Below are 25,129 nucleotides of genomic sequence, written 5' to 3' on the forward strand. Positions count from 1 at the left end.
ATGGGAAGTGTAGTCTCAAAACATCTGGAGGGCCGAGTTTGCCTATGCCTGATCTAACAGATGGGCATAGACTGTGTTTAGCCGAGGAGCAAGGCTCACTGCAAAGGCATACTATGGATAGTTTCTCTGCACATTGAATGAAAATAATAATAATAATAATAATAATAATAATAATAATAATAATAATAATAGGTTTGCTTGAAACATACAAAGCATTTGCCTCTTAGACCATAAACCTTTTATGGTACCTGTAACTAAGGCCACAATGTATGATCGAAGGACTATGATATTTTAATAGGTCACAAGGCAGGCAGGTCTGGTGTACATCCTACCTGTATGGATGTTTTAATTGGGTTTAAAACTATCTTCTGTCATATTGGAGATGATTTACAAATTCACAAACAGCAGCTACTGTCAGCCCATTCTAAGCTGTCTGAACAAATGGACCTTTATTTACAGTAGTTGTATTAGGTTGTTTGGTTTTGGCAAACACTTCAGGAATCAGTCAAGTTTATTTTCAGGTACTTTAGAGAGATATTAAGGTTTAAATAAGTATATAATGTTGGCCTATATGCAGCAAGAATTTATAGCAATGGCACAGCTGACTGAGAGAGAGAGAGAGAGACAGAGAGAGAGAGAGAGAGAGAGAGAGAGAGAGAGAGAGAACGAACCATCTGGGAATCTCGTACTATGAATGTTTTATGTAATAGTTTTATCTAAATCAGAAGGAATTAAATAACACATTCTGAGCTGAAAATCTTGTAATATTTTCAAAAGCCTGGATTTATGAACAGGGAAATAGACTGAGCTGTGTTGTTGTTGCCTGGCAGATAAGAGAAAGATCTCCTGTGTTTCCGACATTGTTTTAAACCTCAGTGTGCTTAAGTCCTCCCCACCTCCACAAAAAAGAAACAATATGTCCTTCAAAATAAGGGAAACACAAAGTTACTCATGAGGTATGCTTTCTTCATAATTTTCTGCTATATATGTTGGAAAGTGGCGTTTGTCCATCTGTTTTCTATGCATTTGAATGCCTATTGGCACAAAACTTGGCATGACAGTTCCTGAGATGGAGGAGCTGGTTTGGATACCATTGGACATCATTTTGAATCAAGACAGTGGACCAAAACATTCCAAACTGCACCAGTTAGGACACTTCTATAGATACCATCACCATGGTTGGTATGACTGCTCAAGAGAAGCGGCTTTTTCTCTCTGTTTGGAAATCATCAAATGCCATTTCAAATCAAGTTGGTGAACTGTCACTGCCCTGAATTGGACAACTTTCAATATTATGGTCACTCAATTTGGCAGGATGATCCCTGAGGTGATGGTTTTGGATACCATCAGACACGATTCTGAATCAAGATGATGGGCCACTAAACCTTTCAAAACTGAAATGATTGGACCAAATTTAACAGGAAACTAGAAGGGCCATGCCCAAGATTTGGCCAAAGCCTGAATCACAAACTGAAGCAGATTCAAGCTTCTACCGGGTGGGGTCACAACCGCCCCTGGTCACCCCTGGTTGGGCTGCCTGGAGTGATCCAGAGCTGTCAGGGAGGGGTGTGTGAGGTGGGAAGGCAGAAAGGCAGGCAGCCTTGACAAAGAGCACCATGGAGCTGTTTCTTTTTTAAAACAAAAATTTATTTAGTTTTTCAGATTTAAAAAATTACAATTTTCAAACAGCCAACATAAAAAGATAATTCCGAAGAGCTGTTTCAAGGGGACTCTCAAACAGTCCCACACTGTGTTTTGGTAGTGTATACAATCCATATGTATCCTGTATTTGCCCTGTCATTTCTTAGGAAATACTGTGTCTTGATTCATTTCCCCTCGAGCCAGTTTAATCCATATTGAGAAAAAGAACAAGCTGGTTGTGTTTTAAGCCAGTTTTACACACACAGTCCTACACTGAGTGTACAGTCATAGCACTACTCAGCTTCATTGTCAATTATGTTATTTAGTTATTTGGTAGGTTAGGTAGCTGTGTTACCATTGACATGCTCAATGTGGCTTCCCAAAAATACACAACTGAACAAAACAATACAGCACAACAATACAGCATGAAATAATGCAGTACAAAATCATAGCAAACATCTTTCTTTTTGTTACACTTGCAGTATAAAATATAAAAAAGGCAGACATTAGGACCATCATATAGAATACAATCCTTAAAAGGCACTTGGAGAGCAGTAATTTGGTCACTTCCTAGGCTTTTCGACTGCAGCAGTGAATAAAGGGTTGGATTTCTGCCACTTTGCTGCTAAGCCTGTTGGTGATCTGGAAAGGATGTGCAGTACTTTAACTATTATTTATAATTAATACTTATATTTATACAGTGATTTATTAGCTGAATCAAAATAGTATTTTAAAGCAGTGCAAATTTTTTTGGCAATATTTTGAGTTACCTAGAAGGAGTATTATAGTTTATAGGGTATGAAGATTACAGCAGTAGTTGCAAATTACCTAAATAAGCTACTATGGCAACCCAGTCAGATTGGCAGGGTATAAATGATTTTTAAAAGTATTATTACTACTACTATTTTAAATGCAAAACAAAAATAAAAAGTAGAAGCCCTTTTACAAGTTGGATTGGTAACTTGTTTTAGTAAACACTTATGGGAGAATACAATTTTGGATATTCACACTCAAATTTCCATTTTCACATTGCAAAATTGGCCTGAACTAACGATGATGTAGCCCATGACGCATCCCGCCATGATGATGCATCCCATGATGCATTCCTGCATGATGATGTATCCCATGATGCACCCCAGCACCATGGTGTGTTCCATGATGCACCCCAGAACGACGTTGACGGTTTCTGTTTCCCGCACGTTCGAAAAACATGAAATCCTAAGTAGTAGAAAAAAGAACTATCAATTATATGAACTCTGGACTCAAATCCATAATTTACTTTATATTTTACAACAACTATCCCAAAATTATTTAAATAGAACTACTGGAGAAAACATGTCAAGCAAGAATAAGGAACATGTAAGCCTCTAGATGTGCTGAGCTACAACTCCCAGGACCCCCAGCCAGATCTCATGCTTGAGGATGGTGGGCGTTCTAGTTCAACAACATCTGGAAAGTCACACCTTTTCCATCTCTGCACTAAAGTATGGCTCACTGAACCCACTGTGGTGGAAGGTGTGTGCAAGACTTGGGCACAGGCAACAAAATGTCCAGCTTGTTTTCATTTTGCTTTAAATTCAAGGACTTGCATCCAGTAGCAGCACATGTCCCTAGGTCTGGTTCCTTTGTATCTTGAATGCAACTCCATGAGGCCGTAAGCAATTTATCATTTGAGGGTTGAAGAAATGTTTCCATGCTTGGAAGTTCATACTTTGGGGGTGGATGCTTCTTCACTGTTCCTTTTATATCAAAAATGCTAAGTCAGGGGTAAGTCAGTGAGTACAGCATCAGACTCTTCATCTCAAGATTGTGGGTTCAAGCACCACTTTGGGCAAAAGACTCTGCTTTGCAGCATGTTAGATAATCCTCTTGGTCCCTTCCAACTCTGCAGTTCTATGATTCTATGATACTAGGCCGAGCATCAAAAAATAAATAAATTCAAATGCAAACTGAAAATTGTACAATGCACATAATCCTGTGCAAATTTGCATTGGGTCCTTTTCTTTTTAAAATTCTGGATTATTTTGTTAACACACATCACTAGGCATGACTGCCCATCTTTTCTGGCACTCCAGTTACAGTAGTGACCGTTCAGTACTCATCAGAAATAATGCCTCAGAGTGACATCATGCGGCTGCGATGGCTACTGGAAACCACAGGGTGGCAGAGGGCTTGAATCCTGCTTGCTGGTTTCCCACAGGCATCTGGGTTGGCCAGTGTGAGAACAGGACTGTGGACTTGATGGGTCATTAGTAGGCTGTTCTTACGCTCTCAACACAGTCATAAAATCTCCACCCCCATCATTCAGCTCCAAGGGCCTTCTGGCGGTTCCCTCACTGCGAGAAATGAGGTTGCCACGGAACCAGGCAGAGGGCCTTCTGGGTAGTGGCACCCATCCTGTAGAACACCCTCCCATCAGATGTCAAGGAAATATGCAACTATCTGAGTTTTAGAAGACATCTGAAGGCAGCCCTGTTTAGGGAAGTTTTTAATGTTTGATGATTTATCATGTTTTTAATATTCTGTTGGGAGCTGACCAGAGTGGCTGGGGAAACCCCGCCAGATGGGCGGGGTATAAATAATTTTTTAAAATATTATTACTACTACTACTTTAAAGGGAAAACAAATTTAAAAACTAAAATCCCTTTTACAAGTTGGATTTGTAACTTGTTTTAGTAAAGTTATGGGAGAACACAATTTTGGATATTCACACTCATTGCAAAATTGGCCTGAACTAACGTCGATGTATCCCATGGTGCACCCCAGCACGATGATGTATCAGTCATCACGGTTTCTTTTTCCCGTACGTTCGAAAAACATGAAATCCTAAGTAGTAGAAAAAAGAACTATCAATTACATGAACTCTGGAATCAAATCCATAATTTATTTTATATTTTACAACAGCACATGTCCCTAGGTCTGGTTCCTTCGTATCTTGAATGCAACTCCATGAGGCTGTAAGCAATTTATTGTTTGAGGGTTGAGGAAATGTTTCCATGCTTGGAAGTTCGTACTTCGGGTGTGGATGCTTCTTCACTGCTAAGTCAGGAGTAGCTCAGTCGGGACAGCATGGGACCTGATGGGTGGGCTGCTCTTAAGCTCTCAACACAGTTATAAAATCCATTAATCACGCAAAAAGAATACAGTAATCTAGCAACATAACTATGGTTCTGCCACAGCTGCAGTGGCTGAGCCCAGTTCAAAGTATTGACCTAGAAAGCCCTATATGGCTTGAGGCCCAAATACATGAAAACAGCATCTCTCCCAGCACGAAGCTACCTGGACCCTACATTCATCCCCCCAAGGCCTCTTTTCCAGCTATGGAAGGCTCTGCACAGCGAGAGTGGCCTCAACATATTTTCAACGCCAGGTTACTACTTACCTTAGGCATTTGTTGAATTCTGATGGGTTAGCATAACCCATAGAGGTTTTTATAATAAGAAGCAGTTTATAAATTCTTTAGGAGTAAGTAAAAAACTAAACTAAAATATACAGCTGGAGTTTTCAAAGTTGCTGTTGCTGCTTTGTGAAGTGTCTTGGTAATTGGTATGTTTTTAACTCTATATTTTAGCATTGCCTGGAACTGTATTAAGGAACAAATAAATAAAACAATCATAGTAATGCTACTCTGCTTTCTTTCCACATATATCTACAGCTCTGGATTCAATGCATGTTTTGACCAGTTATCTTCCAGTAATAGCAGCTGGCAATGTGACCTCGTGTACAGCTTAAGCTACCTCAGAATAAGCAATGAATTTTGCTGCTACGACTGAGCTGCAATTCCTTCCACATGAAGCTTGCTTGCAAGAAGCCACCTTCTTCCTCACATCATTATCCTATTAGTACCAGCCTCTCTGTCTTCTGTCAGAAATAGATTACCATTTAGTTCATGCCCTTGGTATAATAGCCAAGGAATTGGCAGGTATGGAGATCCAAGAAACGCATTTATGAATAAGTATGGATTGCAAAGAATTCTAGAGCAAAGAAGCTTTCTTTTACTTGTCAGAGCAAATCATCCAAAGCAACTGAATTTTGATGACTGAAAGAATCCTTTCTGCCATTTGTATTGTTGGAGAAGAAAATGTTCTGGACAGAAATTTCAGGAGTTGAAACCACTGTAGCTGGGAGAAATAATGGTGGGTGATTCTCTACCCTTGAGAATCACGAAACTTTGCAATAATAGTCTGCCTGCCTGCCCTTCATAAATGCCCTTGTCACTTTCTCCTTAAGATTTCATTTTTTAGTATACAGTGGTACCTCGGGCTAAGAACTTACTTCGTTCTGGAGGTTGGTTCTTAACCTGAAACTGTTCTTAACCTGAGGTGCCACTTTAGCTAATGGGGCCTCCCATTGCTGCCGCCACGCAATTTCTGTTCTCATCCTGAAACAAAGTTCTTAACCCAAGGTACTATTTCTGGGTTAGTGGAGTCTGTAACCTGAAGCGTGTGTAACCTGAAGCATCTGTAACCCGAGGTATCACTGTACACTTGAAGAATTGTTGCTGGCTAAAGAAAATATGGCCTGGCCTCAAAGGTAAGAAGAATGAAAAACTTGATATTGTTGAAATCATCTGATGAAAATGAAGAGGTTGTAGATGTATAGGCCCACTGTCTCAGCAACATCCAAGCGGAAATGGAATGTCTATATTATCCATTTTCTCAACTACTTTGTGATGGCCTGGGATTTGGACCCGGAGGCTGAACCTGAGGGATCCCAGCCTGCACAGGAGACCCCGCCTCCAGAACCAGCTGAGCCGGGGCTGGGGCCTGAGCCTGAAGGGTCCTCACCTGTGCTGGATCCTCAGGTGCAGCCACCAGCTGAGTCTGCTCTGGCCCCTGAGGTGATGGAGGACACATTGCCTGCAGGTGCTCCACTCTCAGCCCCGTCAGAGGTAGTCTCTGGGTCTGGTAACCCTCCAGCCTCTCCTGAGCTGCAGGCTCAGGGCAGAGAGGCGGAGGGAACTAAGTTCCCGCAGGAGGAGTGCTCGCCTCCAGGCCAGGAGAGGCGAGTCACCTGTGGACTGGGGCCGCCCTATGCCTCGGGGCAGATAAAAGCCAGCCAGCCCCAGTCCCAAGTTGCGGGAGCAACATTGTTGGTAGCCAGTTCCTGCCTGAACCCTGTCCTGCTGAATCTCCTGACCTCACCCGACTCCCTGCCTTGGACCCAGCTTCAGCTTTGATGGACTGCTTCCATACTGCAACCTCGACCTCGGACTGGACTCAGATCTCGCCTCACGGTTAGCCCACGGGACCAGCACATACTTCTTCTTCAGCACACTGTCTACTTTGCCCACTTATGCTGCATTCTCCATCCATCCAATATTATCTCCTTATCTTCTCTGCTGTGAAGTACAGTACTGTTTGTAAGAAGAGACTGCTGGATCAGGCCAATGACCCATCTAGTCCAGCATCCTGTTCTCACAGCGGCCAGCCAGATGCCTGTGAGAAACCCACGATCAAGATTCAAGCACAAAAGCACTCTTCCCTCCCATGGTTTTCAGCAACTGGTATTCAGAATCATTGCTGCCTCCAACGGCAGAATAGCCACCATGGCTAATAACCATCAATAGCCCTCTTCTCCATTATAAGTTTGCTTATAAGGTTGAGTGGGGCTGCAGTCTTAGATGGTAGCTTCTTCATTTTAAATGAATTAAACCATCAGTGTAAAGGAAATACTTTACTATACTCCTAACACCAAACAAATTGGATTCTTGTTTGGTATCAGGAATTTAGTAAACTATTTCCTTTATGATGACAGTTTAATTCTGTTGCACATGGGCCCTGGGCATCCAATTGTGAGGAAGAGCGGTGTAACATTAAAATAAAGGTCCTTATGCCAGTTCCCTTGAACCACTGCTCCAGTGCAGTGGACCTTAATATCATACTGTAGAGTCTGAGGTACAGTATAAGGCTTACCAGGAGCATGCAGGCCCCCATGGTGATTGCTTTCATTTTGATATCAAGGTCCATGGGGAACTGGACATCAAAGTTGCTTGCATCTGTGGCAGCCTCTCTTGCCATGCCTGTCCACTTCCTATTGATTGTCCCGACTGTAGAGTTCCCATCCAGTGTCTTCACCTGGTTTTTAATATGAACAGAAAAAAATATTTTATTTGCAAGGTGTTTTTTGTTTTCATTTAACTACATTTATACAGTGCATTCAATAAAATACCGTATTTTTTGCTCTATAAGACTCACTTTTCCCCTCCTAAAAAGTAAGGGGAAATGTGTGTGCATCTTATGGAGCGAATGCAGGCTGCGCAACTATCCCAGAAGCCAGAACAGCAAGAGGGGATTGCTGCTTTCACTGCGCAGAGATCCCTCTTGCTGTTCTGGCTTCTGAGATTCAGAATATTTTTTTTCTTGTTTTCATCCTCCAAAAACTAGGTGCGTCTTGTGGTCTTATAGAGCGAGAAATATGGGTAAGCACACAGTATAACATAAAGCACAAAAATAAGGCACAGTACTAATGATTAAAATTATGAAATGGCCCTAAGTATAGAGAGTTCATCATCAGACATAACCTATCAATAAATATACATCAACTTCAACATCAATTAAAAATTACACATCTTAATAACAATAAATGCTATAGTCATTTAAAAGGGTCCAGCGGATCTCTGCCTGAGCCATGAGGTTCCTGGTTCAAGCTGATCTACACTGGTGAAACTCCCTCAGCTGGAACACCCCTAGCCAGCTTGAGCTGAGCATGGCAGATCTAAAGGTGGCATAAGCCTTGAAAGCAGGGAATTCCAGGGGTGAGACCGGGGCGGGGGGAACCTCGGGCTGGATCCTAAGCCTATTCAGCTCAAGTCACATGACCTGGTAAATTCGGCATAAGTTAAGCCAGCAAAAAATGGTATAACTCCAAACCTTTGTTAAAGGATTGTTTTCCCTCTGCCACGATTAGGTTGGTTTAGCCAGCAGTAACCCTGCTCCCAAATGGAGTTTGGAACCGGTGTACCTTACGCTGGCTTAATTTAAGTTGGCATACTTCACATTAGCTTCCCATTCTTAGGATTAATCCCACCCCCATCTGTCCCCTTTCAGTTTCTCTGCCAGCATATCACAGGCGTAAGCCTGTAGCTTAGTGGAAGAGCTCTTGCTTTGCAGATTCACTCCCCAGCATTTCCAGGTAGGTCAGCGGATTGAGGCTGAATCTCAACAAAGCAGAAGTATTGTTTCTGGGTGACAGGGGGTGAGCAGGTGTGGAGACTCCCTGGTCCTGAATGGGGTAACTGTCCCACTAAAGAACCAGGTGTGCAGCCTTGGGATCACACGTCAATTCTGTGTCCAAGCCGTCTGTCTACCAGCTTCACTGGCACGTAAGCTGAGACCCTGCCTGCCTGAGCACTGTCTCACTGAGGTGGTACATACTCTGGTTAACTCTTTTTTTGGACTACTGCAATGCACTCTACATGGGGCTACCTTTGAAGGGGACTCAGAAACTACAACTAATCCAGAATGCGGCAGCTAGACTGGTGACTGGGAGCAGTTGCCGGGACCATTTAACACCGGTCCTAAAGGATCTTCACTGGTTCCCAGTATGTTTCTGAGCACTATTCAAAGTGTTGGTGCTGAGATTTAAAGCCCTAATGTACTTGGCCTTGTATACCTGAAGGAGCATCTCTACTCCCATCATTCAGCCAGGACAGAGATCCAGCTCCGAGAGCCTTTTGGCGGTTCCCTTATTGCGAGAACTGAAGCTACAGGGAACCAGGCAGAGGACCTTCTTGGTAGTGGCACTCAGAAAGCTTGTAATATCTGGTGTTTCATTGTATTTTTATATTCTGTTGGAAGCCACCCAGTGTGGCTGGGGCAACCCAGTCAGATGGGCAGGGTACAAAAAAATTGTTGCTGTTGCTGCTGCTGGAAGAGTCTGCCTGAAACCCTGGAGAGTCAGTCCAGACATTACTTAAGCTAAATGGACCCATGTTCCCACTCAATATAAGACAGCTTCCTATGTTCCTGTGTACAGGTTTTTGCTCAACCTTATGTTGTGCTTGCAGGGGTTCAGCAGTCTGATGCTTCTAAGTGGCTATAGCATTTATTGTTCTTGCTTTATGATTGCCCCCAAAATCACATGTTCCTTCCATCCACAGCTCTGCCACAACCCAGGCCTGGTGCAGGACCTGATGCAAGGTCCCCCCAACACAACACACTTGCCAGACTGGAACAAAGCAGAGTATGGGGATGCAAGGAAGGAGCCAATTCTGCACCGTACTGTGTATGTCACTATCAGCGTTTTCCCCATTCCAATACAGTTTGGCTTCCACTAAAACCTACACAGTTTGTCTTGCTATCCCACGGTGAGCAAAATTAACATAATTAATTAATTATGTGATCAGCATTTCAATGCATTTCAATGGAAGGGAAATAGCAAAAACAAATAGGAAATATCTGCTGTGTGCACAACGTTTGCAGACAGCAAATGCCCATCATATTTGCTTTTATGATTTCCATTCCTGACCTTGAATAAAACGCTTTGGACAGAATTATCCAACGCCCCTAGCCCTGAGACGCTAACACCTGCTCCTATGAGTAAATTCAATGCCCCAATAATGAATGCAATTAGTGTTCTGATACAATATACCTCAATAACAATGATCTGGCAGGGGAACCTAGGAATTTAGCTTTTTAAGGATTGACTTACCTCGAAATGAATATCCTGCCAACAGCGGCATGGCACACATGGCCCAGTCATTTTAAGTACGCTTTCTCTGGCCTCGTTTTGGAGAACAAATTTCGGGAGAAAGGGATGCCACTTCTGTTTAACATAACCAATGACTGTGCCTAGTGGGGCCTGAACTTCAAGCTTCAAAGGAAAAACAGCAAAGTAAGAACAGGACCTTGCACTTTTGTCTAGTGCAGAAATACACAAATAAGAATTTCCAGGTTTATAATACAAGCTGGAGTATGCCCAGGATGAAAATACATGGGGGAAATAGGTTAACCAAAGGTATAGTGTGTCCTCACATACATGGTATGTATTTTCTTGAGGAAAGAGATGTGAAGGTACATGCTGGCATAAATGGGTATTTGCAGAGACCTAAGACTGAAGAGGTCTAAAATAAACACACACACACACTTGCTAATAGTAGAGAGAGATTCACTTAAAATTGTCACTGTGGCTTCAGAAAAAGAAAGGTCCCTGTCCCTACTATAATGGAAAGTTTCATAATTCTAATGAATTGAATCTCTGCAATTAAAAATAGGAACTGAAATGATGGGAGCTACCTGAAAAGAGCCACAAAGAAATCTTGAGAATTAATAAGTAGGTATCCCTAAAGACGCGGGTGGCGCTGTGGGTTAAACCACAAAGCCTAGGACTTGCTGATCAGAAGGTCAGCAGTTCGAATCCCCGTGACAGGGTAAGCTCCCATTGCTCGGTCCCTGCTCCTGCCAACCTAGCAGTTCAAAAGCACGTCAAAGTGCAAGTAGATAAATAGGTACCGCTCTGGCGGGAAGGTAAACGGAGTTTCCGTGCGCTGCTCTGGTTCGCCAGAAGCGGCTTAGTCATGCTGGCCACATGACCCAGAAGCTGTACACCAGCTCCCTCGGCCAATAAAGTGAGATGAGCGCCGCAACCCCAGAGTCGGTCACGACTGAACCTAATGGTCAGGGGTCCCTTTACCTTTATCCCTAAAGAGTATCATCTTGAAAGTTGGAAAGACTAATTTGAGGAAGAAAATCAGAAGATATCTCCTAGGAAAGGTGCAAGTTTACCTCTTGCAAGCAGCAAATACAAGGGCAGCAGCAAATGGAACACTGGAAATCTCTTGTCAGTTGCATGATTGGCTGGCTTGCACTGTCATAGAACTTAATGGTGAAGGGGCGTATTGCCCCATAACAATTCAGGGTGTAGTCGTCATTTTCCTCAGCTGCAAAATACACCATCTGCCCCACAGAGTTTTTGACTTCATATCTGTTGCAAGTTTCAAGGCCACTTATCACTGAAAAGGAAGCAAGATCAGTTTGAGTGCTTACGTAGTTGATCCAAATGCTTGTAACGAACATTATGAACAAAACTTGGAGCTATCAACTTTAGCCTCAGATCTACAGTACTAAAGCCTTAGAACAGGGGTCAGCAAACTTTTTCAGCAGGGGGCCAGTCCACTGTCCCTCAGACCCTGGGGGGGGGGGCGGACTATACACATATTTTTTGGGGGAAAATGAACGAGTTCCTATGCCCAACAAATAACTCAGAGACGCATTTTAAATAAAAGGACACATTCTACTCATGTAAAAACATGCTGATTCCCGGACCATCCGTGGGCCAGATTTAGAAGGTGATTGGGCCGGATCTGGCCCCCGGGCCTTAGTTTGCCTACCCACGCCTTAGAAGAATATTCAGCTTCTTGCCTGTCTAGTAAAATAAGACAACATGTAGGCGTTACGCTGCCTTATTCTCTGTCCAAACGCTGAACCAGTTGAGCAAGCAGCACAGTGAGGCTGCCGGGCCTCACTACCGGTGACGTTAAGGACATGATTAGCAACATCTATTTGTAAATGTTAATATACTAGGTTCAGAGGGGATGGTTAAAGATTTCAGCAGGCGGAGATGTTTAAACCTGCTTCTCCAGCTGCTGTTTCCACCAAATCTACCACCTTCATGGACAGTAATTAGCACTGGAAGAAAGTTCCTCTTGGTGTCAGTGAGAACTTTCCCCCCTAATGTTAGCTGCTGCAGGGTGGGGCATGATTTCAAATGAAATGGGCCTAGAGAAAGGATGATGCCCCCACTCCACTCATGTCTAGGTAACAACCTGGTCCTTAATATTTTTTAAGGTACACTGTGATTGCTCATCATGTCATTAACATTACATGCAGTCATGTTTCAGGATGTGAAAATCAGTTTGTACAAATAAGGGAAGAAAAGGAAAAGAATGCTCTCACTTAGATTCTTAGTCATTTTTGCACAACACATTTTTTTTTACTACTACTATTTATTATTATTATTGATCTTTGGGTCAGCTGGCTAATTTGCTTTTACAAGCGTGCTGTTTCACCCCACCCCATTTTTGCTGTTTTTTCCAATTTGTTTTATTCTGAGTTGTTGTTTATCACACACCACCTCTAGTATAGGGAAAGGTGGCTAATGCATAGCTTTAGTAATAGATATATATTAATCTGCCACCCATGAGAACATTCTGGATTTTAAAAAAGCACAGCCATCAATTTGAAAGTCACTCTCAATGCTCAATTAGAGTTTAAGTAAGATAGCAAGATCATACTTTCCATGAGCTCAATCTGCTGTTGAATTGATAGGTGATCAAGCTGTTGCAAAGATAAAAGGCAAAAGACAAGAGCATACATGTTAAAACAGAAATGCATTACAAAACGATTATATAGGTGCAATTATTTTAATGTAACGTTGTACATTTTTAGTAATATTTATGGTCATTTACACTGCCGCCATTTTCGTTTTCTGCACGTTTGCTTAGAGGTGCTTATATCCACTGTTGATATTCATCTGTCTCGAGAGACAATGGAGTGTGCCTCCAGGGGTGAAGCCAAACTTCTGCATTAGCCAGCTCCTCCTCAATGAGGAAGGCAAAGCAATGCAGCTCCTTTTGAATGGTATGAAAGGGCAGAAAACAGCTAATTATTCTTTTTATCATTTATTTTATTTTTATTGCCATGGTGGGTGTCTGCGGGGAGTGGGGTAGGGAGATGGTAGGCAACTATCCATCTACTCAAATCAAGAGAATGTGATTTTGAAAGTTTGGGTGGTTAAAAGAAAAGAAAAGAAAAGAAAAGAAAAGAAGGAAAAACCACAGCTGGTTCTTGTGCATGGCTTCCCAATTATGATTGCCAGGATCAAGGCAGGGTTCACCGTGGCAACTGTGGTGACCATATTTGTGGAGACTGCTGTGCTTGGTAAATGATGAGACATAGGGATAAATGGAGGGAGATACCTGGCTTAAATATTCCAATCCTGGAGGGCATTTTGGAATTGCAGGAGGTGGCGGCATCCAAATCACAGGCGCATTAGGCTGATACTGAACCGGGACAGCACTATAAGTTGCTGGCAGACCTAGGAAATTTGAAGAAAGTTATCCAGGAGTGTTTTGAAAGATCAAAACCTAATTAAAACATTATTTTAACCTCTAGAATTCTTGAAGACCCTAAAGCTGCAATCCTAACTCCCATTTACCTGGGAGGAAGATCCACTGAATTCAATAGGACTTGGTTCCAAGTCGACATGGCTAGGGTTGCACTGCAAATCAGAAACAACTGAAAGCAAACTGAGCAGCTTCAGAAGGGTTCGTGGTTGTACTGTATGTTTCAACAACAAACCTTCACTTTCACCCATCAGGAAGAGCCCATAAGGGCATTCAATAAGGTGGAAGGGTCACTTTCAGTTTCCATACACTCTATACCTCCGAACTACAGCCTTGCTGTATTATATTTGATCATGGATTCCTTCCACTGTGGCAAATCATTTTGGATAATTTCACAAATGTGATTTATAACTACTGAAAATAAATTCAGTGTTAATTCTTCATCATGTTCCAATTAAATTCTGCAATAATCTCAGTCAAGATTGCAAGACTTTCTTTTTTCTTTTTCTTTTTTAAGTCGGCTGTGTTACAGGAAAGAAAATGCATTTCAAATGCAAGTTTTTCACAAATGCAAGGTTTCACAAACTTGTCATCAATGGCTGAAAAATCCACTAGAGGGCGCACAGAGTATTCACCATACACACAGGGGTGTAAAATGAAAAATCAAAACACTGTACACTACTTTATACAAACGATTTCCACCACCTCATTGTTGATAGATGTGTTGGAGGCCTGTAAGGGATATGGGGACAATGCGCTCTCCAGTTTCAATTCACCTGAATTCCAGTTCAAAACATAATTTAACTTCAAGCAAAATCTCACCTGTTTCTTTGCCGCCCACTTCTTCCTGCTCACGTTGGGAGGAAGCAAGCTATCATGTGCAAGTCAAGAACAAACTTTGGCTATGAGTTGTGCTTTGTTAGTTGGAAAACAAACCACAATCCCCGCCTTGGACACGGCACTAAACCAAGGTTCATGGTCTGTTTCTCCCAGCGGTGACATTTCCATCATCCACAGTGGGTGTGATTTCACTCTCACACAGTAAACCATGGTTTTTGGCTTACTGTGCGATATGGTGATGCAACAACTCAAGTTTTATGCTGTGTGCCTTAACATCGTACTACAAAATTCTGAACAGATAACAGCAACTGCGTCGTGACTAAGTATAGCAAACAGACTTTTAAATCCCCAGGAAGCCAGTAAGCTTAGCCTAACTTGTTGGTTTTATTTGGGGGGGGGGGGGGCGGGAATATGGACAGGAGGTGCATCTTGGAGGAAAGACAGGATATAAATGTAATAAATGAAGATTTAAATGAACAGTCATACAGCTACATTCTGAATATTTCACCTATCTAAACATCATTTTGTAAGCAAACTAAGAAATCCTGCATAGACCCAACTGCTTACCTGGGACTGCAGGTCCAGGTGCATTTGGAGGATATCCATATTGGGCTTGGCCAGGTGGATATCCTGGGCCTGGATATTGTGGAGGTGGTGGGGTAGGCTCAGATTCCTTTGCTGGAAGAAGAGAAAGACAGTCAGGTGTATGATGCGTTACACTTGTTCCCTGCATCTCCATTATCCATACCTACACACTGTGCATGTGAAACATCTTGAAGCCTGTTAATGCTTTTGGGGGGTGGGTTATTGGTTTGTTTTTGTTTTAATTATGCATTTTGTGTTTTGTATTGTGTCTTTTTTTTATGTGAAGTGCCCTGAGATCTGTGGAGGAATACAAATTTCATAAATAAAAATAAAATAAATAAATACATGAGAGAGGTGAGGACAAAAGATTATGGATCAAAATTCAATTGCCAATCGCTGAGGATCCTTACACGCCTATTTTAGCCTTTTCAGAAATGCTAGTTTGTTGCAATATTTATATAAAAATGTGTTAGGTTTACCATTTCTAAAAACATTTATAAATGTTTATAAACATTTTATAAAATTATTTCTTTAAAATATTAATAAACACATTGCCATTTTAATTTGGAAGTCAGCTGGTTGTAGAGAGAGAAAAAGTAGGCTGTGAGGTCAAGAGGGATGCAAAACACCAAAAGTTGTCAATCTGCAACTTCTGAGTTTCATTTCCTTTGACCTCAATGCCATTGGGTGCCTGGAGGCAGTTAGAGGATGGATGGCAGCTAACGGATTGAGGTTGAATCCTGACAAGACAGAAGTACTGTTCTTGGGGGACAGGAGGCAGGCAGGTGTGGAGGACTCCCTGATCCTGAATGGGGTAACTGTGCCTCTGAAGGACCAGGTGCGCAGCCTGGGAGTCATTCTGGACTCACAGCTGTCCATGGAGGCGGAGGTCAATTCTGTGTCCAGGGCAGCTGTTTATCAGCTCCATCTGGTACAAAGACTGAGACCCTACCTGCCCACAGACTGTCTTGCCAGAGTGGTGCATGCTCTAGTTATCTCCCGCTTGGACTACTGCAATGCCCTCTATGTGGGGCTACCTTTGAAGGTGACCCAGAAACTACAACTAATCCAGAATGCGGCAGCTAGACTGGTGAATGGGAGCAGCCACCAAGACCACAAATAAAGATCTACACTGGCTTCCAGTACGTTTCTGAGCACAATTCAAAGTGTTGGTGCTGACCTTTAAAGCCCTAAACAGGCTTGGCCCAGTATACCGAAAAGAACATCTCCACACCCATTGTTCAGCCTGGACACTGAGGGCCAGTTCTGAGAGCCTTCTGGCAGTTCCCCCACTGTGAGAAGTGAAGTTACAGGGAACCAGGCCGAGGGCCTTATTGGTAGTGGCGCCCACCCTGTGGAACACCCTCCCATCAGATGTCAAAGAAATAAACAACTATCTGACTTTTAGAAGACATCCGAAGGCAGGGAAGTTTTTAATGACTGATGTTTTAATGTATTTTTAATCTTTTGTTGGAAGCCGCCCAGTGGCTGGGGAAACGCAGGCAGATGGGCGGATTATTAAATATTATTATTATTATTATTATTACCACCACCAGGTTCATCAGTCAGTGCAGACTTTTCAGCACCAGATTTATATGCTGCCAATACATAGACTGTCCCACCAACAGCCTATCTGCAGCATTTTCAATCAGCTGTAGCCTCCTATTTTCCTAATATAATGCATTTTTGTGTGGTTTTTGCCCTTAAATATACATATTTAAACCCACACTTTACTCTAGTTAATATACATATTTTACACATTACTCGGCTGGAGAATTGCATTGCAAAATTCAGATAAGTGTGAATTTCAAACGTCTGCTGTATTTTGGTTTTGTATGTTATTTCAGGAAGTGAGAATTATGTAACTTTGCCTTCAAATGTAACCTGAATCAAATTTCTCTCCCAACTCTACCTAACAGAAGAGATTCCTGCTTCTGTAGCATTATTTTAAGTCTGGCTCTTAAATTGGAAACTTGAGCACCTTCCTACATCAGACTGGAAATAAGAGCAGAAGCAGAAGCAGAGAGGCATTCATGCAAGCAAAACCAAGGAATGTGCATATTCCAAGCTCAAAAGCAAATAAGTCACACACACAAACTGCTTTTTGTTGTTTTACTCACATGGCATTTCCATGATTTTGCATACAATCCTGTCTGAAAAAAATAATATATTTATTTTACAGTATGATCATTTCTCCCCACTTCAGTTTGCTCTTTGGGGTGATTGACAGAAACAAATGTTACATCTGACCAGCTGTTATGAAAAGATAACATAGTCCACGTTTGTTTTCAAGGCACTCTTGTGGAGACATGAAATATACAGCTATGGATGCTACAGTCCTAAACACACTCACTATGAGGTAAGTCCCATTGAACTTGCTTCTCTGAATATATATGTACTGGACTGCACTGTACAAAACTGCAGACAGAATTCCATTTTGGTTCCAGGTTTCTTGGTTCCAAATCATAGATTTCCACAGAAACCCCCCCCCCCACCTGTTCCAAGGTTTGTTCAGTTGTATTTGCACTGCCATTCCCCATCCCCCTCTGCAATGTTATCAACTATGCAATTCCTTCAAGAGCATGAATATAATCTCTCAGTTGAAGTCACAATACATCAGGGGCTTTCTAATCTTACCAATGCACACACAGTATTTCTCAAAATGAGGGGGAGTTAGAAAATGTTTTGGAAATCCTACAGCACAACAGAAATTTCTTCTGTGCAACCACTGTTTGCAATGTTAAAGTTCTTTTATGCAATAGGCCACTCGGAAGGGTTATTCTAACACATACTCAAGATGTCTGGAGCAGGAATGAAGAATCTGTGGCCTCTGGATATTGTTGGACTCCAACTCTAATTGTCTACTGACAATCTTGGCTGCAGCGGATGGGGTTTGGAACTACAAGTTCCCTATGCCTGCCCTAGGGAAATCCTGCAGGAAACTTGTGCTACAGAACCCAGCTAGTGTAGCATGTAGGGTTCTGATAATAAACTAGTTCACTTATCACCACTCTGTATAGTCTGAAATGAGTTATTCAGTCCAACAGCCAATGGAAACACAATTCAATTCCTCAGGGGGTAAAAGAGTTAAAATGAGAAAAAAACGATCCTTGAGACATGAATTTCCTTACTTGTTTGTGTTGAAGGATCATTTGCTAGAATTGGTGGTGTGGAAAGATGGGTGGGTTGGCAGGGTATATTGAGGGTAGATTCCCATGGTTGGAATTCTATGGCATGTTATTAGCAAATGTTCCATCAGCTTGCCAGGTGGAATGACCTCCTTCCCCTCTCCCTGGGTGCTATTCTGTGGGTTCCCCTGAGCCAATTTGGGGGGAGGTGCATGGGGGAAGGAGATGGGAGAAGCTGCATGGCACAAGTGGAAGCCCTTATGAAGGTCTTCCTCTGATGGGGTTCATCGGGTGAATCCCATCACTCAACTGATAGCATTTGTCCTATATCAGCAGTGGCATGTGTGGTGGGGCAGAGCTACCTAACAATGCCATCACCGCTGTTCTTGACCTGGACAGGGTGGTGACAATTATAATTACAGATTGGGACCTAGTCTCTGGGCAAATGTTCTCCTCATCAATAGACACTGCAGCTTCTGTTTAATAAGATGCGGTTTGCTGGCAGAACAATGAGCCAGATTAACGTAAGGGCCACCATTTTCCACACGGGCCTGTGCAGTTATGGAGCTACCTTCTTCACATCCCTTTGCCTTCAAAAGTTACGTGGGTGAGGACTGAAGTGAGGCCCTCTTCAGTGGTGGTGCCATGATTTTGGAATTCACCTGGCACTGAGGGTGCCTCCAGGCAGGAGCATTCTCTCACAAACAAGTCATTGAGATCCAATATTTCTGTGTGAGCCAGGCATAGGCAAACTCGGCCCTCCAGATATTTTGGGACTACAACTCCCATCATCCCTAGCTAACAGGACCAGTGGTCAGGGATGATGGGATTTGTAGTCCTCAAACATCTGGAGGGCTGGGTTTGCCTATGCCTGGCTGTGAGCAATGGGCATGCAAATATCTACACACCTTGTTTTCCAACCATATTTATCTGCTATTGTGACCAGACGCAGAAATAAAGAGGTGAGGCACAAGTGATGGGTTGAAATAGGGCCACATTTTATGATTAACCAAAACTTTGAGCAAGCTCAACCTTCCCCATTTCAAGTGGCATGACAAAGCCTAGGCCTTATAGTAAGTAGGGAGGCCTTGGGCCCCACACCCTCCCAGGGCCCCACAATTCCAGGCAGGTGTGCAGGTGAGGCTCAAGAATGTTCCAGATCCAAGCTAAGGGCCCCACAACCTATACTGGCTGGCCTCCAGAAACACCTGTCACCTTCAAAGGAGCCTAAGGGTGTTCCCACTGTTCAACCTGCAACCTTGGTTTATGGAGCCATTTGATGCCTAGCTTAAATATTTGAGTTTCTAACACTGTCTGTTCCCTTATCTAACCATAACCTTTCCCACACCTTCCCGCCGATAATGTGACCCAAATAAAGCATGCAACCAAATCAACCTGTGATTTCCACCCCTAAATCACAACATCCCCTGAATACAGTATGGAGTGGGCAAAAAAAATCCCACCCAGCTTGGACAATTTGCAGCCAGAAAAAAACAACAACAAAAAAATGCTGCTTAAACAAGACGCAGCTGGAAATCCCACACAGCCAAGGATGGTAAAGTCTATGGCATGGGTGTGGTGCAGAAGTACACCGGGCAACCTGGTTTTGCAACTTTGTAAGATGGAATCTTACAAGGTTGGGCAATATAGACCACCTGCCATTCACCCCCAGTCAGCAGTGCTTTTCAGGCAGTATATATTTCCTCCTGTCCCATCCACCCCGCTTGTTTCATTCTGAGCATGGGCACACATGCCTTAAAAAATGATTACAAAATGGCTGGGAACATTTGATTTTTTGCAAGTTTTTTTAAAAAAGGTTGATATACAAGTTTTCCAATATACCAACTTCCACAAAACTGCATACAAAACAAAACAAAACCATGTGTGTGTGCTGCACCTAGACCCACCAGCAGTCCACTAAGGAGCACCTCACCAATGGAAGCAGAGCAGAGGGTGTGGTAACAGATGGCACCCTGAGAAATGTCATCGCCCACACAGGGGGGTTGGGGTAGTGGCACACAATGCGCTCCAGTATGTCCACAGCTGGGTAACATACATTTTTTCCTCCCTTAATGCATTAACCATGCATTGGGCAAATCTTGATTCAATGTGGGGGAAAGTGCAGGCTGACATTTGGATGAGGACAATGTCACATTGCTGGCACACACGCCAAAACCCCATGTAGACATGGGATGTATCAAATCCACTTCAAATTGCCATGCGTACACTGCCTGGGAGAAAAGCAATAGCTGGGGCTTTTGGAGCAAAGAGCTGGGAATGAAAACGTTAAACAGCCTCTCCTCCTTACAACTTCCAGTGCCTTTATCTGATCGCAGCACAGGGAGAATCAAAGGGGTATAGTTTCAGGGTATAATTTCAATAGGTATAGTTTCAGGAAATCTCTGCCTTCCCCCAGGTTGATGCATTGCTTCCAGGCAACTTGTTCATGGAGCTTTCTTCCTGACTTGTTTTCATAGAGACACCAGTTAATTATACTGTATTTTAATATGGGGGGGATGGGATGGGAGATGACGTTTGATTGAGCAAATGTTACCCCACCACTTTCAGAGTGCTTCCCCATCACTTACCACAAACAAAATGAAACATTCTTTTAAGAGAGTTTGTGCTTTTTTACAAAAGAGCTCCAAATCAGCAATGGTTGCATAGCTTAATTTGCTAGCATGGCTACAAGAACATAGAAGCTGCTTTGAAATGAGTCAGTCTATATAGCACAGTACTATCTACACCAGTGGTGGCCAAAGTCGGTCCTCCAGCTGTTTTGGGACTACATTTCCCATCATCCCTGACCACTGGTCCTGTTAGCTAGGGGTGATGGGAGTTGTAGTCCCAACACAGCTGGAGGGCCGAGTCTGACCACCACTAGTGGCACTGTGGGTTAAACCACAGAGCCTAGGACTTGCCGATCAGAAGGTTGGCAGTTCAAATCCCCGCGACGGGGTGAGCTCCCATTGCTCAGTCCCTGCTCCTGCCAACCTAGCAGTTTGAAAGCATGTCAAAGTGCAAGTAGATAAATAGGCACTGCTCCGGCGGGAAGGTAAACGGCGTTTCATGCACTGCTCTGGTTCGCCAGAAGCGACTTAGTCATGCTGGCCACATGACCCGGAAGCTGTACGCCGGCTCCCTCGGCCAATGAAGCGAGATGAGCACTGCAACCCCAGAGTCGGTCACGACTGGACCTAATGGTCAGGGGTCCCTTTACCTTTACCTTAGTCTACACTGACTGCTGATGGCTCTCCAAGGTTTCAGGCAGGGTTCTCTCCCAGCCATACCTCGATATGCTGGAGATTGAACCTGAGACCTTCTGCATGCAGTGCAGATGTTCTGCAACTGAGCAACAGCCCCTCCCAAATGGAATCCCTAACTGGATCGAATCCCATTCAGAAATAACAATTATCTGGATGCATTCTTGGATTCCCACTTAGGAGCTGCTCTTGTCAGCATGCCATGGAAAAACAGGAACTGGACTCCAGGGTCTGGAAACTTTGACTCTGAAAGGGGTTGTTGACATCCAACTCCTATCATGATTAGCCAAGCAGGTGAGGCTGATGGGAGTTGTAGTCCAACAACATCAGGAGGGTCAAGGGTTAAATGACTGTGGTTTGTGATTATGTAATCCACCAATTCACATTAGTTAGTAAAGGTTTAACATTCTAATTAAATGTGTATGATTTAAAAAAAAACAAAAACATCACTACCACCACCACAGCGTTATAATTCAGAATTCGCCACTTGGCATCTTGTTGTAGACAGCCAAGATTGATATCTAGGAAGGCTGGATAAGCACAGAATCGTGGAGTTGGGACCCAGCGGGTCATCTAGTCCAACCCCCTGCAATGCAGGAATCAACATCTAAAATTCAACAGTTTCGCTTTTCTTGGCATGGATATACAATACAGTGGTACCTCGGGTTACAGATGCTTCGGGTTACAGACGCTTCAGGCTACAGACTCCACTAACCCAGAAACAGTACCTCGGGTGAAGAACTTTGCTTCAAGATGAGAACCAGTGGCGTAGCGTGGGTTGTCAGCACCCGGGGCAAGGCAAGTAATTTGCGCCCCCTAACCCGTGGATTTGCGCCCCCTAACCCGTGGATTTGCCCTAACCCCAGATGTTGCGCCCGGTGCGGCCGGCCCCCCCTGCACCCCCCACGCTACGCCACTGATGAGAACAGAAATCGCACGGCGGCAGCGGGAGGCCCCGTTAGCTAAAATGGTACCTCAGGTTAAGAACAGTTTCAGGTTAAGAACGGACCTCCAGAATGAATTAAGTTCTTAACGCAGGGTACCACTGTACTAAAGGGGAAGTTTCACCGATGGTGTTGGGCAATGCCATCTATGGAAACCTGATTTCGCGGTTCCTGTTTAATTCCCCTCAGCCTGCCCTTACTTAACGGCAAAATAAAAAAATTCCTTTCAGTAGCACCAACTTAGAGACCAACTAAGTTTGTTATTGGTATGAGCTTTCGTGTGCATGCACACTTCTTCAGATGCACACGAAAGCTCATATCAATAGCAAACTTAGTTGGTCTCTAAGATGCTAACGGAAGGAATTTTTTTATTTTGTTTTGACCACGGCAGACCAACACGGCTACCTACCTGTAACTTACTTAACGGGGCGTCGAAGGAAAGACAGGTTGATGCCCCGCTCCCCGCGCCGCCTAACCGGGGCCCCGGGCGGAGACCTCTTTTTAACGCGCCTAGTCTGGAAGGTTGCAAACTCGAAACAAACTCACTAGGCAGCTACTAATTCGAAGTAAACACCCCCTTAGGGGTTGCTTTGCAACAGTCTTCACTCGCTCTGTCCTCCGGTGCCCATATTTGCTTTCTACCCCGAGGTGAAAGCCAATACCTTGCCGGTGGGTCTCTATTCGTTGCTTCTCCACGCGCCGCAGGCTCAGAAAAGCCACAGACGAGACCCGCCCTTGCAATGCAGCACAGGGGGACGAAGGAGGGGCTGGGAAGGAGAGAAAATGGAGCCGGCAGAGGGAGGGGAGAGTGAGAGTCAAAACAAAGAGTGAACGGAAGGCGGAGCTGGACGCAGCCAGCGGAAGCCAAGGCTGACGCTCGCTGGCCGAGGCTGCCCTCTTGATAACGCTCCCCCGACAAAGCGCATTTACATGCAGTTGTAGGAGCTGTCCAGTCCGTCTCCATATTAGAGGATCAGGAAATAAGCGTTGCCAGGACGTCCAAAAGCTGGCTGTCGGGGGAAAGGAACTCTGCGCGTGCACAGGAGTCTGCCCATTTTTATTACTCCTCACCATGTTCAAGGGCTGATCCTTGGCATCGGAAGAGAGTGTTTCGCAGCTGTACGCCTGCAAACTTTGCTCCTAAGCGAAGAGAGCCACGCTGCCAAGCGGCAGAGGAAAACGGGTGTGCTTCTTCCAGAACAGCGAATGTGTTTATACTAATAAGCGAAGCAAATACCTTTTTCTACAACCCAGAATGCAGAACTTTGAAATTCAGTACTACTGCTACTTTTTGTGCGGGCGTCAACAGTTGTCACCTACAGTACATTTTGGCGCTTGAGTTTACTGGGTTTCGCGGTGTATTCTGGTGCTGGAATGCGGAGTTTGAAATCCTGGCAGCTAGACAGAACCTCCAGCTCTAGCGGCGCATGAATATTATTTGCTAGAAAGCCAAGCGGAAGAGGCATATTGGGTTCATGTCCTTAGGCTTGCCTAAAGAAGCAGGACAAAAGAAGTAATTATAATTTAACAGTTTCCATGTTATTCTATTTTATTAAAACAACTAGAAAAAATATGATGATGGGAAGATTTCACACAGGTGAAGGGAAGCAGTGGGGAGGAGGGGAGGGCTAGGTTGAATTTGGGAAATAAAATAATATATGGGACAGCAAAGGATGTAATAGATTCTTTTAGAATAGTAATATATTGTAACCAGAATAGAAATTCAAAAGGGGAAGTAAATGTATTTTTAGTATTTTCATTATTGTAATAGTTATTATTATTTCTTTTTGGTAGAAGGCAATGTTAATTTAGGTTTCTTCGTTTTGCTGTCTGTATAATTTTCTTAAGTCAATTAAAAAAGGGGGGGGGGACTGGATGTTGGATTAGATGGCCTGGTCCTGAAAAACTCTTCTTAATGTTGCAACATATTGGTATAAACAGTGTGTGATAATGTCCAAAGTGATCACTAGCCTACTTGCTTGCTCTTTATTTTATTTTTCTCCTGAACTGCTTGTTCTGCCACTCACAGGAGTCTTTACAATATGGCATCTGCGACTGCGCAGTCAGTAGAGGAGGAGTCTCTTAATCTCATAGCTATGGGTTCAAGTTCCACAGTGGGCAAAAGAGCCCCAGCATTGAAAGAGGTGGACTAGTTGACCCTCTGGGTCACTTCCAACTCTACACGTCTATGATTCTATTATCTGTTGCAGCTGTGACCGCTGTCCATCATTCTCAAATGTTTTCCTGTTCTCTCTGCTATCTTTCTAAGAGGCCTAGATGCTCCCTGCTGAAGCCTACAACAGCAATAAAGATTGACGGGAAAGCAGCTGTTCCCATGCACAACTACCACCCTTTTCCTTTTATGTACAGTGGTACCTTGGGTTAAGAACTTAATTCGTTCTGGAGGTCTGTTCTTAACCTGAAACTGTTCTTAACTTGAGGTACCACTTTTGCTAATGGGGCCTCTTGCTGCTGCCACGCCGACGCTGCCCAATTTCTGTTCTCATTCTGAAACAAAGTTCTTAACCCGAGGTAGTATTTATGGGTTAGCAGAGTCTGTAACCTGAAGCATCTGTAACCTGAAGCGTCTGTAACCCGAGGTACCACTGTACTTTTATAAAGAGCATCATTCACTCAAAGAGTGCAGTTCTTTCCTCTCCTAAG

At 43.5% G+C, this 25,129-nt stretch overlaps 1 protein-coding gene across 4 annotated transcripts; it reads right to left on the reverse strand.

The window, feature by feature from the left end:
- Positions 1-1,625: 1,625 nt before the first annotated feature.
- On the reverse strand, positions 1,626-23,186 carry LOC128414628 (phospholipid scramblase 1-like). Of its 4 annotated transcripts, XM_053390199.1 has the most exons (10): positions 22,875-23,096; positions 17,251-17,283; positions 15,113-15,223; positions 13,559-13,677; positions 12,875-12,917; positions 11,367-11,593; positions 10,294-10,455; positions 7,557-7,718; positions 4,381-4,467; positions 2,749-2,859 (listed from the first exon to the last, which is right to left on the reverse strand). In XM_053390199.1, exons 2-9 carry the CDS (start codon positions 17,261-17,263, stop codon positions 4,420-4,422), a joined length of 885 nt encoding a protein of 294 aa, XP_053246174.1. In that variant the 5' UTR covers positions 17,264-17,283; positions 22,875-23,096; the 3' UTR covers positions 2,749-2,859; positions 4,381-4,419. The 4 variants fall into 4 exon arrangements, with proteins under 4 accessions (XP_053246173.1, XP_053246172.1, XP_053246175.1 ...); XM_053390198.1 differs by lacking the exons at positions 4,381-4,467; positions 22,875-23,096 and adding an exon at positions 23,128-23,186 and having other exon boundaries at positions 1,626-2,859; XM_053390197.1 differs by lacking the exon at positions 4,381-4,467 and having other exon boundaries at positions 1,626-2,859; positions 22,875-23,097.
- Positions 23,187-25,129: the final 1,943 nt, after the last annotated feature.

Source organism: Podarcis raffonei, chromosome 5, assembly GCF_027172205.1.
Source record: "Podarcis raffonei isolate rPodRaf1 chromosome 5, rPodRaf1.pri, whole genome shotgun sequence".
Taxonomy (NCBI): Eukaryota; Metazoa; Chordata; class Lepidosauria; order Squamata; family Lacertidae; genus Podarcis; species Podarcis raffonei.

Excerpts from the sequence above, each read along its gene's own strand:
- LOC128414628 (XM_053390198.1), bottom strand. Across the intron at positions 13,678-15,112 it reads ACCTGGACCTGCAGTCCCAG|GTCTGCCAGCAACTTATAGT; the intron begins GTAAGCAGTTGG and ends CAAATTTCCTAG. Across the intron at positions 7,719-10,293 it reads GGCAGGATATTCATTTCGAG|GTGAAGACACTGGATGGGAA; the intron begins GTAAGTCAATCC and ends ATTAAAAACCAG.